This window comes from Nakaseomyces glabratus, chromosome J (genome assembly GCF_010111755.1).
Source record: "Nakaseomyces glabratus chromosome J, complete sequence".
NCBI lineage: Eukaryota > Fungi > Ascomycota > Saccharomycetes > Saccharomycetales > Saccharomycetaceae > Nakaseomyces > Nakaseomyces glabratus.
In genome coordinates this window covers 75,747-90,814 of record NC_088960.1, presented here as the reverse complement: position 1 = coordinate 90,814, position 15,068 = coordinate 75,747, and the positions used below count along the sequence as shown (strand labels likewise).

General features: G+C 36.4%; 4 protein-coding genes across 4 annotated transcripts; 1 reads left to right on the top strand and 3 right to left on the bottom strand.

Annotated features, from left to right (window-relative positions):
* Nucleotides 1-509: 509 nt before the first annotated feature.
* On the bottom strand, nucleotides 510-1,441 carry RPS27B (40S ribosomal protein eS27; the record flags this gene model as incomplete). Its single annotated transcript, XM_447744.1, has 2 exons — nucleotides 510-755; nucleotides 1,439-1,441. 2 exons carry the CDS (start codon nucleotides 1,439-1,441, stop codon nucleotides 510-512), a joined length of 249 nt encoding a protein of 82 aa, XP_447744.1.
* Nucleotides 1,442-3,399: 1,958 nt separating this feature from the next.
* On the bottom strand, nucleotides 3,400-4,284 carry GVI51_J00605 (uncharacterized protein; the record flags this gene model as incomplete). The annotated part of the gene is made up of 1 exon (XM_447743.1): nucleotides 3,400-4,284. One exon carries the CDS (start codon nucleotides 4,282-4,284, stop codon nucleotides 3,400-3,402), a length of 885 nt encoding a protein of 294 aa, XP_447743.1.
* Nucleotides 4,285-7,440: 3,156 nt separating this feature from the next.
* MYO1 (myosin 1) lies at nucleotides 7,441-13,095 on the top strand (the record flags this gene model as incomplete). Its single annotated transcript, XM_447742.1, has 1 exon — nucleotides 7,441-13,095. The coding sequence occupies one exon, from the start codon at nucleotides 7,441-7,443 to the stop codon at nucleotides 13,093-13,095; it is 5,655 nt and encodes a 1,884-aa protein (XP_447742.1).
* A 299-nt stretch (nucleotides 13,096-13,394) lies between these two features.
* MAS2 (mitochondrial-processing protease subunit alpha) lies at nucleotides 13,395-14,840 on the bottom strand (the record flags this gene model as incomplete). The annotated part of the gene is made up of 1 exon (XM_447741.1): nucleotides 13,395-14,840. The coding sequence occupies one exon, from the start codon at nucleotides 14,838-14,840 to the stop codon at nucleotides 13,395-13,397; it is 1,446 nt and encodes a 481-aa protein (XP_447741.1).
* Nucleotides 14,841-15,068: the final 228 nt, after the last annotated feature.

Below are 15,068 nucleotides of genomic sequence, written 5' to 3'. Positions count from 1 at the left end.
GTTTGAAAGTTCACCAACTGAAAGAAAAAATTGTATGTCGTTATATATGATATTGGATAATAGATGTTTACTATATACCATTTTAAATACTACTGAGAAGGCAATATTGGCTGACCGGGTTGTGGCATATCATAGCTTAATAAAGCTCTTTATAACCTTAGACATTAGATAAAAAAGGGACATAATACTATTCACTGATCTATGTCAAGTGAGCCCAATTATTTCTGGTAATTCTTTTTTTGATACATAAAAGTTTGTATATTAATACTTTAACTTATATTTAAAGTTCACTTAGCTTAGTTCCGGTTCCAAATAATTATCCAGAACAATACTATATAATGGTATAGACGTCATTTTGTATCCCTATTGTTTTTATAATTTTGAATGTGTATTTTTATTAATTAAAAAATTACTCAGATCTTCTTCCGAAAGGAAACATGAGAGAATGCTTTAGTACAGATAGATAAATACAATCGTAATGAAAGTTTTTATTTTTGTAAAATCTCTGTTTACTTTCTTCTGAAAGAGGTACCTTCGGAAAGCTTAGCCTTACCACCGGTTGGGGTACAAAGAACAGTAGAACAGGATTCACAGGTAACAGCAGTTTGGGCGTGAGAGAACACGGTGGTAATGTTCAAACAACCTGGGCATTTAACATCCAAGAAGTAAGATCTTGGAGCTTGGACCAAAGTCTTCAACTTGTGTTTTCTGGCCTCAGAGGCAGCAGTTGGGTGCAACAAATCTTGAACTAAAACCTAGTATAATTATGGTCATACTTCCTATTACTTCAGATCAGCTTTTTCTCATTGATCATGATAATCTAACGCATGTAACTTTAGTGTTTCTCGGAACAATTTGGCACATCATAGCCTTTTGTACCATGCCAATCACATAAAGCTTATACTTTACTTATCAAACACAATCAATAAAAAATCAACGTAATAGTAGTTGTAAAACAAAAATGTTAGTAAAATAATTCTGTGATAAAAATTTACATTCCTTGCAATATCCACAGCAGAGCGCAGATCTTTAAATTATTTTGAACATTGGTTTTTCTCACACTCGAAATGGCTTTTTAATTAATCACTTTCCTACCAAACGATACATGTGCACAATTAATATGACAAAGGTGAAGGGATTTCGAACCTATCTTGGTAAAAATGGAAGCCATAATTCGATAGGTTTATTCACTAAGACGCAATTCCACTAACTGGTATAATGTGTATGCACTAATTCCCACTATATCCCCATCTCGTTTTCTCTCTATTGTCTTATACAAGTCTCGACCAGTTCATTAATTCACATAATAGAAGTTTCTTCCCATCTCACCTATTGTTGGTATGGCAAAAACCTATTCAAATCACTCGTCACAGCTCTGCTTTTCTCATTCTACTTGGACTATTGCTATATTATCTATCTCGTTGGGCGCAAAACATACCATCTTGTTATTCTATTGCTCTTTATTGTCCTTGTCTTGAAGGGAAATCCTATAACTAACAAACCTCTAACACTGAATTGTTATATACTAGCAACTCAGTTGTAAGAAAGAAAAAAAAAATTCATCAAGCACTTTGCAGCTGAAAAAAAATTTTTTTTCCAAAACCCATCGAAATTGTTAGTTCGTAACAATTTCTTGTGACTGCTCACTCAAACCAAGTAGTGCAGATGAAGAAAACATAAGGCAACTGTGTTACCCGCAACAGCATCTGCAATAGCTTGTTGGAAAAATTGAAAAATAAGAAATTCGCCACTGAGCGAGCGTTTCCTAAGAGTCAAGCAGAACTTGGGCATGGATATTGCGTAGACATATCCGTAGGACTGTAAGTAGTGTTACTCAAATTCTGTTTTTGATTTTTTTTTTGCCAAAATACATCAGGGTAAATTTGAAGATTTTCTAGATCCAGTAACTGTAGTTTTTGTATTATAGCCGGACCTGCCTTCATTTTCTCAGATAGTACTGTACAAGCAATGGTTTTTTGCGATGTGCTTAGCACTCCCTCGAAAGCATGCTGCCAGAATAGTTGGTGTTTCCAAAGTCTTGTGCGATGCTGTCTGAGAATTTTTGGGGGGGGGGGGAGGGCAGATTGTGATTCATCATCGTGTTACTCAAAATCACACAGATTATACCGTACAGTATTCAAGCCAGAGTCTTTCATTTGCATTTCTCCGCCATTTTCTGTGCTTGTCTCTCTCCGTCACGACGTTAGAAACAGTCGCAGAGAAGAGGTTGAGCAACTACACAATAATTGCGTGCTGAAGTGCTATCCCGCTGTTTTCCTATTTAGGCAATTATCTGGACTTTTTCCAGTCTAACAATTTATTGTGTGTTTGGTCAACAGAGGTATGTTGTGGATGTCTGGGTGGTGTTAGTTGTAGGCAGTCACAAAACTCTTTGAATGTGCTAGCAAAAGAAAGTGCCGGTTTTGACGTGGTGTGGGCGCTGGGAGAGAGTGAGCAGCTGAAGCCTCGATAATCGCAGGCATATACAAAGTAGTAGGTGGTCTAAGCATAGTGGATAATAGACCAAGTAGACTATGTAAGCCAATACCTTGGTATGAAAGGCTTTCACTTAGCCAAACATCTCGTAATGCGTACCGTGCTGTAACGTTCTCTATTATCTAAGCATATGCCTTGCTGTCTTATATACTTCCTATTTTCGTTACTTACTTGAATTGAGCCGTGGGCGGCTATCGCTTTCGTGGTTGTTGGTATGCAAACTGTGGATTGACAGAATAAACTGAACGTTTCTGCATGGATCTCTCCGGGAGGTGCGCCGGTTTCTAACCTTATGTTACCTACATTAGCCGCCCATACAGAGTCTGTAGCAGGTTGTCACCGCAGAAGGTCCCCCTTCTTCTCTTTCTTCTTTGTGCGCAGGTTTTAAGCTATAGGGGCATCTATTTTTTTCCTGTTTGGGTGATTAATAGAACCCCCAGATCTGGTGAATTGTACGTGATTTTCTGCGTTAGTGGTGCAGCAGTTAGCCGCCATTGGAAATGCCCTTACTGCCCACTTCTATTACCCCTATTTGCCTAGATACACTGTTGCCATATCCTTTGCCTTGTTTGAGCAGAAATTGGAAAACGTATATAAGGGAGGGAGGTGGGCCAAAAGCCTAGTCTCTTCTTCCTTACTTATTTCTGCTTTCAGTGCTTTCTGCTTTCATACCTCAGTGTTTTCTGTACTTTCTGTGGTTTTGGTGTTTCTGCACCTATTGGGAAATATACAACTGCTAGTGCAGACTACAACTATAGAATAATAGAAATGTTTCGTTCGATTAGGATATATTATTTTATAAAATTGTATTAAAGTTAAAAAGAAAGAAAGAAAGAAAGAAAAAACCACAATGATTAGTTTGTTTAATTTTGGGGTTTTATATGCATGTCATTAAAAAAGTCGTTACATTATGCAACAACATTGCTGTTGTGCGGGTGAGTCATTATGTGAGAGCTTACGAATAGCTCTAGGGTGTAATAGACGGCCTCGAGTTTTCTTCTCATCTTCCTTGAGTGTCTCTGTTGATACACTATCGGTGCTGCTCTTTTCCTCTTCGCTAGTAGCGATACTGTTCTTGACCATATCGATACGCTCCGAAGTCTTACAATCCTCAATGTGTGCCAAGGTTCTGTAAAGCAATCTTTCAGTACCAATCGCATGCTTTGAAGACACCTCGTAGTAATCAGATGGTGAGATGTTCAGTTTTTCAAGAATATCCTGGGTCTCCTCGATACCAAACACACGTTCGGCGGAAAGGTCTACTTTTGTGCAGCACAACATGATCAAAGCATTCCCACGGATTGAGTCTATCTTACGTTTATAGCCTCGAAGTTCATCAACAGCATTACTATCCGCACAATCAAAACAAAGGATGAAAGCATCGGATTGCTCGATTTGCATGTTTCTTAAGTCTGAATACTCGCCAATCTCAACCGGCTCAGCATCCAGAATCTGGACTTTCAAGGGATGTCTGTTCTTGTAACTACTAGCCCTGGTCATAGCAGGTGTAATATTTTCATCACTCGGATTCTTAGCGAGCATCTCGGACTTGGTCTTCGATAGAGCAGCATTGATTTCGTGGTCGTACTGGTGTATGTTTTGTCTAGCAACATGAGTGGTGTAAATATCATAATCTCCTTGGTCAACTTGGATGAACATATTTCGCAGCCACCTCGTTATTAATGTAGTCTTACCACTGCCATGCTCTCCCATTACCGTAATTCGAGCAGTATTGTCAAGGCATCTTGGCGTGGGGTTATCACTAACATCATATAAAAGAATTTCCATTCTTTAGAGCGTCAAAATCAGATTTGATTTGTATCTTTATGTTAATTTCTGTAAAAAAAAAAAAAAAAAAGCTGAGTACTCTATTAAAATTTGAGTCACTATCTAGATCCTTTTCTTTTTGAAATAGCAGCCAAAATTAGAGATGTATTATTCTTAGATAGCGTATTATTGTATGTGAATCACTGACTCTAGAGTATGAGAAACAGAAAAGATGAATATAGAGAAATATACCGTTTCGAGAACCAATGAAGACTCAACTATCAAGATTGGTGGGGAAAATAAATCAAATTATCTGACTACTTATATAACAGTTTTCGTTATTTTGGTTGCTCCATCTTCGAACAGAAAAAATACGGGGATGTACGTTATTTAGTTCCGCAGGTCTGGTCCCTGACATGTACAAATCTGGAAGCGACATTATTTTCTGGAGTAACTTCCCCATTGTATATACACTGTAGGTAAGATTCACTGCCAGCATTTCTCTCGGGTTTGAGGGTGCCAACATTAATCCAATTGTTGGCCCTGGTTTTTGCTTGCGTCGGACAAAAAAGAAATACTGTTCCTGGATTGCAGTGCCGTATTCCAGGTACCAGGTACACGTCTGTTTCACGGGATTATTATTTCGAAAAATACACTCAACGGTCTAGTTTCTTTGACCATTTTTTCACGGCAGTCAAGAAAAACCCACGTCTACATTCAACTATAAGCAACTATCGTTTACTTAGAAACATCAGTAGTTGAAGGTTTTGACTCTGCGCTTTTAAGAAACACATCCCCTAGGCCCGAGGGAAATATCTTCAAAAAGAAATTAAAAAGTACTGGTACAATGGTCCTGCTTATTCAGAATTTTATTTTCTCGTAGTTGTACGATATTTTGTTTGAAAAAAGAAAATAAATGGTTGACCCCAGAAGAAGTTTAACTCCACGAATTTCCTAATCGATCGAATTGTCAGAAAACTTCCGGGGTAGATATTGTTTAACGGGGAACAAGGACACCTTATCTAATAATAATATCCCACCTTTTTATTCACCCCCACTATTCTGCTTGTTCTGCACTGTGTGCTTGCTTAATAATAACAGTTGTTCGGATGGTTCTTTAAATATATGCAACAAGGAAGAATCAGTATACCTACATGAAAATAATAGCATTAGTAACAAGGACTTCGAACAAGTTCCTCCAAAAAAATATGTAACTATAGTGTGGGATATTTCCCATCTTATCCCGTGCTACAACAATACAGTGTCTAACGAGGTTCATTTCTCGAAATGGTCCAAGTATCCCACTTTTATCGAAAGTCGAGGTATTTTAGTAACGTAACGTCATGGCATTCCATTCAAATAATAAAATGCCGTAACGACCCCAGTTTTAATAGAATAGCCTGGTGTAAAGTATCTATCCCACCTAATTGGTATTATTCCTCTGAGCGAGCATGGCTTACTGTTGTAGTGTATTGAATTTGTATGCTATTAGTAAGGTCTCGCTAAATAGGGTAGCATATGTGATGTTAGCACAAATAATGTTACTAAATATTGTGCAGGTCTAAAGAGAAAAGTTTGGAGAAAATGGGAGCCCAACAGTAAAAGTGTTATGCACTTTGTCCGTTGTTCCAGATTCAGTTCGTTGGCAATATCCATTCCTACTGAATGGCACAGATAAGTTTCCCTTCTTGTCTTACATCAAATTCATATATGACCTAAAGTGGGATATAATAATCTGTCTATTCCATTAATTTTGGAAAATTACTAGTCTTTTTGCATAGTAGGGCAATATTTCAGGAAAAGTGTGAAGTATGAATAGCGATAAAATATTTCATAATTTATCCTCCTTGTATTTTACGTGAAGATAAAGTTAACCCCACATCAAAAGATTAACTATTTTGCCTTTTTACTTTTCGAATACTGCACTATAATCAGTGTATTTCATGGGGTAAGGACGGCAAAAAAAGGCTAACGATGTTCAATCCCAATATTTTTATCTGATATTGCTTTTGTTTACGTATCAAACAATGATGTATTATTTTTGTACTAAGAGGTTATCATTCAATTTCTTTATATGGCGCACCTGAGCCTGAAGCGCCTGTTCGAGAACATGATAAAATTTAAAGTCAGAGAAAGTAAACACTCCGTCAGTAGAGTAAAAAAAAAATGTAGCGTTTACAATAAACTGCTGGTTTGGTAAGAGCAAGCATTATTGGTCTTGTTTTAGTTGAGGATGAGCTTTGCTTTCCCGCTAGGGTGAGATAGTTTTAACAAAGCCTTGCAAATTCCTCCCAAGGGTAAATTGTCTCACGAAATTCATTTGAGTAAAACAAAAAAAAATGAAACAATAAAAAATTATACATCTGAATCAAGTGTTTTTCTGGATGTGAACTATATTTTTGAGAACTTTAGAGGTCTTGGAAATACCTTGTGGTTATGTACAACCACAATAATCATCAAGATGCTTAGGGTTGAAGTAAACTGAATTTTCAAATTTTTAGGGCTCAATTGTAGACAACACCCTAAACTGCAAGAGAAAGCAACAATTAGACCTAAAATCATGTGATGTAACTATCTACAAAATGAAAGGACCCATGACAACACCAAAAAAAAATAACATTTTTAGCCAGGCTGAAATCGAAAAATTTTGGATTTTCATCTTGGACTGTTTTCAATTACCCTTTTGGGTAATTCAATAACTTAATGAAGACAGCTAATACAGATCAAGTGTTGACAATTTGAAGTCTTTGCATAAAATCGTATCAGAATAGCCATCTCTATTGCCAACAGTGAGCACATTGTAATTGAAGAAAATAAACTAAATTTAAGGCCTTTTGGATGCTTTTAATCTATAATTTAATGGACAATTTAAGTTTGAAAGATTAAAAAGAATATTAATCTAGTGTTATACATTGATAACGGACAACTGATCAAAAAACTATTGCTAATAATATCCATTCGCTAAGGGAAAAACTTCATAGACTATCACAAATACAAATAATATATCACTAGAAAAACACGACTGTTTTGAAGATATTTTAAGCTTTATTTCATATAAGTGAGTTAAACATCTGGTTCTAGTAGTCTGATTCAATCTACTAATATAAGTCGGAGCCTTCACTATCGTTAACACACAATCACATACATCTCAGAAGGCACTATTGGCCCATTTTAATAATGAATCAAGATATGAGAGTGTGGGTTCCCGACCCAGTAGAGATATTTGTCCGTGGTGACTTATTGAATACAGATATAGTCAAGGATAAATTTACTGGTGTTGAGCAGCAAGTAGGTTTAGTCAAGAAAGACAATGACGGTGAAACAGCCACTTTCAAAATCTCCGAGATATTTCCAGTAAACCCAGCAAACTTCGACAGAGTTGACAATATGTCTGAGTTAACACATCTAAATGAGCCTAGTGTACTAAACAATTTGGAGAACAGGTATAAGGACAATCTCATATATACGTACTCTGGTTTGTTTTTGGTTGCAATCAATCCATATAAAGAAATAAGCAACCTGTATTCAAACTCTACTATCAAATCCTATCACAGTTCTAATGAGGAAACCTCTCAAAAACCACATATATTTGAAGTTGCAGAAAGCGCCTATCGTGATTTAAAATCCAAAAAACAAGACCAATCCATTTTGGTCACAGGTGAATCGGGTGCTGGTAAAACCGAGAATACAAAGAAAATCCTGCAGTATTTGGCATCTATAACATCAGACTCGTTTGAAGTCTCAAATAACTTTGAAATGAAAATCTTACAAAGTAATCCTGTTTTGGAGTCCTTTGGTAACGCCCAAACTGTGCGTAATAATAACTCATCCAGATTTGGTAAATTCATAAAAATAGAATTTGATCAAAGTGGGAAGATCAATGGAGCGTTCATAGAATGGTATCTATTAGAAAAGTCAAGGATTACCAATGAAAATAGAAATGAAAGGAATTATCATATATTTTATCAATTGTTGAAAGGTACATCACAGAAAGATCTTGAGTCCATATATAAATTGTCATCAAATGATTTCGCACATTATCAAATATTAGCAAACTCGAATCATGTGATACCCGGGGTTGACGATGCTGCAGAGTTCCAAAAGTTGTTAGTTGCACTTGAAACAGTTGGATTTGGTAAAGATCAGATTAACTCTATTTTTAAAATTGTAGCTGTCATCTTACATTGTGGAAACATAGAATTTGTATCTGAGAAATCTGAACAGGCATCCTTCAAATCCGACATATCTGCAATTGCTACATTGCTAGGTGTTTCAGAGAGTGATTTCAAAACGGCAATCTTGAAACCGCGGTCAAAAGCAGGTAGAGAATGGGTATCGCAGGCTAAAAATGCAAATCAGGCCCGTTTTATCATCAACTCTCTGTGTAGAACATTATATGAGCACCTATTTGGATATATTGTGGATACAATCAATATGAGTCTTAACCATGGATCTATGACAGCTAACTACATAGGATTGTTAGACATTGCTGGTTTTGAGATATTTGAGCATAATTCTTTTGAACAACTCTGTATTAACTATACTAATGAGAAGCTTCAACAGTTCTTTAATCATCATATGTTTGTACTGGAACAAAGTGAGTACTTAAAGGAAAACATTCAATGGGATTATGTAGATTATGGAAAAGATCTACAATCGACAATAAATCTATTGGAAGCAAAAGGACCACCAACAGGTATATTACCGCTTCTTGATGAAGAAACAATTTTACCTAAATCGGAAGATTCCTCATTCTACTCTAAACTAATATCAACTTGGCAACAAAACTCTACAAAATTCAAGAGATCAAAATTAGATATGTGTTTTGTTTTAAAACACTATGCTGGCGATGTTGAGTATCATGTTAATGGGTGGTTAGCAAAAAATAAGGACCCCCTAAATGAGAATCTAGTTAATATTTTATCAGTTTCATCGAATAGATTGATTTCAGAGTTCTTCAGTGGATTTGAAAGTATTAGTTCCCCATCATCCTCACCAACAAGATTGACTCACTCTTCTTCATCGGCTTCTATTAACAGTCTAGGAAAAGGTCGAACCAACCTGAAGACTGCCCTATCACGCCATAGGGAGCAACAATCTTCATTGTTATCACAATTAGCCCTAACAAATCCACACTTTGTGAGATGCATCATCCCAAACAATAAAAAAATGTCAGAGACATTTGACAGAAGATTGATTTTAGATCAGCTGAGATGCAATGGTGTTTTAGAGGGTATAAGAATAGCGCGAGAAGGTTATCCGAATCGTATCTTATTCAAGGAGTTTTATGAACGCTATAGGATATTATCGGAACACCTAGATAAATCAAGTGATGCAATCAACTATAAGCAGAGCTCTCAAATCTTGATCTCCGAACTTCATCTGGATCCAACAACATATAAAGTTGGTACTTCCAAGCTTTTCTTTAAAGCAGGAACTCTTGCAGAGCTGGAAAGTAAGAAAGAGAGTATATTATTTGAAATAACAGTTAGGTTTAACTCGATAATTAGAGGATGGTCACAGAGGAAAAGAACTAAGGGTGAAATTCAAAAGATGCGGGCATCAGAAATGATAGGGAATGTATTCCGGAAGTATAATGAAAAAATGCAAGACCCATGGTTTAACATGTATATGAAAATAAAGCCATTGTTAGCATCATCACAAAATATTGTAGATAGCAGAAAATACACAGAAAAGATCAAGGTCCTGGAACAAAAGTTGACAGCAGTTGAAACTGAAAAGAAAATACATACTGCAAAACACAATGATCTGCTTAATGAGTTAAATGACGTTAAAAATTTATTAGATGTTGAAAAGGAAAAACTCAAAAGAAATGAGCAATTACTATCAAAATCAAATGAACAGCAAAGAGAAATTGAGACAATGATCAAGGAAATTAGAGAAGATAAAAGTACCTTACTCTCTGAGAAAGAGGCGGCAATCTCAAAAATTCAAGAATTGGAACTAGTCAGGCAAAAACTTGAAGAAAAGAACAATGAGAAAGATGCTTCTATTGCAGAGCTAACTAGAAAGCTCTCTTCTTTGGAATCTGAAAAGGGCGATATTACTAGGCAAATTTCCATGGATACTGAAGTTCTGAAGAAGCTTGAGAATGAAAAGATGGAAAAGGAGAGGGTTATAGAGAAACTTAGCCATGATATCAAAGAAAGAGACCATATTATTGATGAATTGAAGCAGAAGGAGCATATATCAAACAAAGATCTAGATATAAAACTGCAAACTTTGGAAAAGAACTGTAATGTTGCCCTAACAAAATTGAAATCTCTTCTCAACGAGAATGCTGAGTTGCGAGAAGAGGTTGGAAAGAACAAAAAATTACATGCTAACACTATCCAACAAGTTTCATCTAAGGAAAAGGAGATTGAAAGATTGAAGGCTAGGTTTGCCTCCAATCAAGGTGAAATAAATGAGATTCTAAAGCAAAGAGATAGCTTGATGGCTGAAAATGATAAATTGTCTAAAGAATTGTCTGAAATGAAAATGGCTCTAAGGAAAGCGAACGAAAACTATGCCCAAATGAAGAACCAAATTGAGGAAATGGCTAAGCAGGAGCATATAAATAGAGAGAATAGTCCAATGGAGTCGAGATCGGATATTTCACTTCTAAAGAAACAACTTGAAGATGAAAAATCTTTAAACAAATACCTCAATCAAAAGCTATTAGGTGATCGAGTAGTTCAAAGAAGTTTACATTTGGATGACTTATCCAATGCGGACAAAGATGTTTTACTCAAGAAATATTACGAAATCAAAACGGCTCTCCATGAACAATCTACTTCTTTAGAAGAAGCAATTGAAGAAAATAAAAATCTGATATCCCGATTAAGGTTCACCGAAACTAGACTTGCTTCTTCTTCTTTTGAGTCGCAGACAGTAAAGGCACAACTAAAGAAACTAAAACACTTCCTAGAAAACAAAGGGATGCAGGCTGATATAGATCAATTGCTCTCGGATATAAAACCTTCTGATGTCAATGTAGAGCAAATCCTCCTCGAAGTTCAACACCTAAAAATGCAGTTGAATGCAGAACAGAAGGCACATAAAGAAGCAGAGGCAGCAATAACAGCTCTGCATTCTAAATTTGAGTTGATTCAAAAGGTTGATTCAACTTCTGATATTTACAAGATCAAGTATGAGGCTAGTGAAGAGCATGTCCGTGCTTTGGAAAATAAGCTACGCTCATTGCCTTTCAAAGATAGGACAAACCTACCTAGTGGTGAGATATTCACAAATAAGGATAGCATATCCAAGTATGAAGAGGAGTTAAGGTTTTACAAGATCGAGAATTTCAAGCTTCAAGATAAGCTTTCTGAGTTTGAGAATATTTGTGGTAGTTTAAAGCATGAAATCAAACAAGGTAGTGTGAAAGAAGTTCTTTTAGAGGAGCAAGTTGAAAGACTTCAGAAAGATTTAGAATCCACTGAACGACAAAAGGAAATGCTGACTTCTAATTTACGTCAACAAAGGCAGCAATACGAAGATTGTTTGAGTGATCTTAATGCCAATGAGACTCAGTTAAGAGAATATAATCATGCGTTAAAACAAGCAGAAGATGATATAAAGGGGATGGCAACTGTTATTGAAAAACTCAAAAGCTCAAATAAGCAAAAAGATAAGACTATCTGGGATCGCGAAACAGAAAAGAATGATTTAGACATGCAATTACAAGAAACACTCTTGGAGCTCAAGAGAGTCCAAGATATGAATCAATTACTTCAAACCGATGTGCATCATTTCAAGGAGAGATTGAACACAAGCAGTGATGTTTCAAGATATACCAATGAAATTGAGAGATTGAAGGAGGCTTTGGATGAATCTTCAAAATATAGTGGTGAATTTAAGAAAGAAATATCGACATTGAAGTACAAGTTAGAAACATTGAAGAACGACTCAGAAGCCAAAATAGAGCATTTACTAAAGCAATCTGAGCATTACGAAACTATTGTTGGTCAGTTGGGTGAGGAGAGAGACGAAAATCAAGAAATTATCAAAGATTTGAACCAAAAATTGATTGATATGGAGTCAAATTTGAAAAAGCTAAACGATGATTATGAAGCCCTAAGTCAACAAAGAGATACTCTACTTCAAGAGTCAGACAGACTAAGATCTGAACTTGGTAATTCTACAGAGCAGTTCAACGCGACAGTAAAACACAATGTTGATGTTAATGATAAGTTAAGGAACCTCGAGGAGACACTTCGTTTACAAACCGAGCAAAATGAGAGGAATGAGCAATTAGTGAAGTCTATTCAAATGGATCTTGAATCATACAAAATGAAATATGATGAAGAAAAGCAGAAAAATATTGATTTAGTTGAAGAGGCGGAGACATTGAAAAGTGTCACAGTTAGATTAGAAGAAACTATAAAGGATCTTGATCAAAGATTATCTGATACCTCCGAGAAAGAAGCTTGGCTCAGGAAAATACATGAAGTTGAAACATTGTTAAATGATGAAAGAGACATGAAAATTGAAGAAATGAAAAAGTCGAAGGCACTCGAAAGGACAATCAATGAGCTTGAAGCTAGAAATGCCTCACAGGTTGAGGTAATAGAAACTGCAAATGGTGATAGAACGAAATTTGAAGAAACAGTCATGAAATACAATGAACAGATGCATCAATTAGAAAAGTATATTTCCCAACAAGAAATTGACATGAAAAAGGTTGTAAGGGAAAACATGGAATACCAAGAGAAGATGAATGAAATGGAAAGAGAACTAATGCTGTGGAAGCAAAGATATCATGTCGCATCAGGAGGTACTAATAATTTCTCGCAAAGAAATGAAGAAGAGGTAATGGTGCAAACATGAGTATGGTACAAACATGCAAATGCTTCGACCAATATGATCATTATCAGCGAACTACTTCTAAAAGCATTTGCTTAATGTTACATACCTTGATGGCACTTTGACAATATTGTTAAAATTGTGTCTTAAATTAGGTCTTTTGTTTTTTTATGTATACAATTGTTCTACTCTATAATGTACAAGTTTATACCTTAGTCACAGTTATTTACATGAACCCAAAACGAATGTAACCAAGAAAATGTGGGCTTCTTATGCCTGTTAAAAATTGTCGCTTGGTACTTGTAAAACAAGAATTAGAATATCTAAAACCATTTCAGCTTTGTTGTTGATGATTTTGATTGGTCAGTGCTAAAAGAGCTTGAACCAAGACCGTAGTGACCAAGCACTTCCTGAACATCACCAAAAGCAGCTCTATCACCTTGCATAACAATCGTCGCCCTACCGGTTCCATTGCCCTTGTTGTGAGCTTTACCTGTAAATACCATCTCTGCGACTCTACTAATATCTTTTGTTGTGAGGGACTCGATTTTAGAAACCATTTCAGATACAGGTATCTTTTTGCCATGCATCAAAACTTGTCTACCCATGTCTTCTAGTTCTACTAGTTTTGATTCTAAGTTCATTAGCAAGGACGATTTTAGTTGATTTTTGGCCCTTGAAACCTCTGCATCTGTTAGACGTAAGGCGCCATTTGCGAAACAATTATAAAATTGTTGTGCGATAACTTCTGCTGCTTGAGGTGCTGCTTGAGGTATGCATGAAAGTGATATGCCAAAAATACCAGAATCAGAGTAAGCATGGTTAAAAGAGACACAGTTTTCAACGAAATAGTACTGGTTCAAAACATGAGTGTATAAACGGGAATACATACCCTTGCCAGGTCCACCTGCACTAAATGAGCCACCACCTCCAAGCAATGTCTGTAATGTGGCTAGAGCATATATGTCAGGGTGGTCAATAGGTAACCCTTCAAAACCAATTTGTATGTGCATTAGTTCTGGCATTGTTCCAAATACAGGAGCAGATGGTATGCATGTTTCACCACCGGTATAATGTGCAGCAGTTTTATCTAAAGGCTCACCTGTTGTAGTCCAATCACCCAAATATTTTTCTGCTAATTCAATGGATTTCTCATGAGGTTGCCCAACAAAGGCAGCGACGGTATTTTCGGGATTGTAGAACTTTTCCCTATAGTTCAGCAAGCTTTTCTTTGTAATGGATGGTAATATTTCTCTGGGGCAAATAAGAGGGGAACCCAAAGTCTCCCCTGAGTATGCAGTGTTATGTAACAGTTCAGGCAAGATCAAGTCCGGCTTGGTCCAAATGTTGTCTATTTCATATTGTGCGGTAAATTTTTGTTCTTGTAACTCTTCTTCAGTAATTTTTGGAAAGCGAATAGTCTCTGCAAGTAAGTTTAGCATCTTTTCCACATCCCTATTGAACACAGAGGCCTGGTACATCATTGATTCTCTCGAGGAAGTGCACTGGTAATTTCCCCCTAATAGTTCTAAAGTCTCCATCATCGAACGCGCATCGATATTCTTTGTCGATTTGAACGCTAGTCTATCAACAATATGTGTACAACCTTTTAAACTACCTGTCTCGTAACGGGACCCACTGCTTACGTACATACCCAATGCACTGAAGTGCCCAGGTGTATCACTCGTGGCAACTCTCAGGCCATTCTTCAACCGCGAGACTTGAAAATAGCCTCGTCTTTGCGCAACTCTTAAAGAATTTCTCAACATTGCGCTGGCGTGCTATCTTTCTTGGACAATACCCGTTGTATTCCATATCGTTTGCCCAACAATATCAACGACATTATAAACCCTTGGCTTGGCTCATTTGCAACTATGATGTGTCATCGGGCTTAGTTTGTTTTTGCCAAAAAATTTTTCAAAAATTCAAGAAACTCATCGATTTTTAGTCAGAGTTTGAGCCATTCTAGAATCAATACTTAAACACTGTTACTCTTT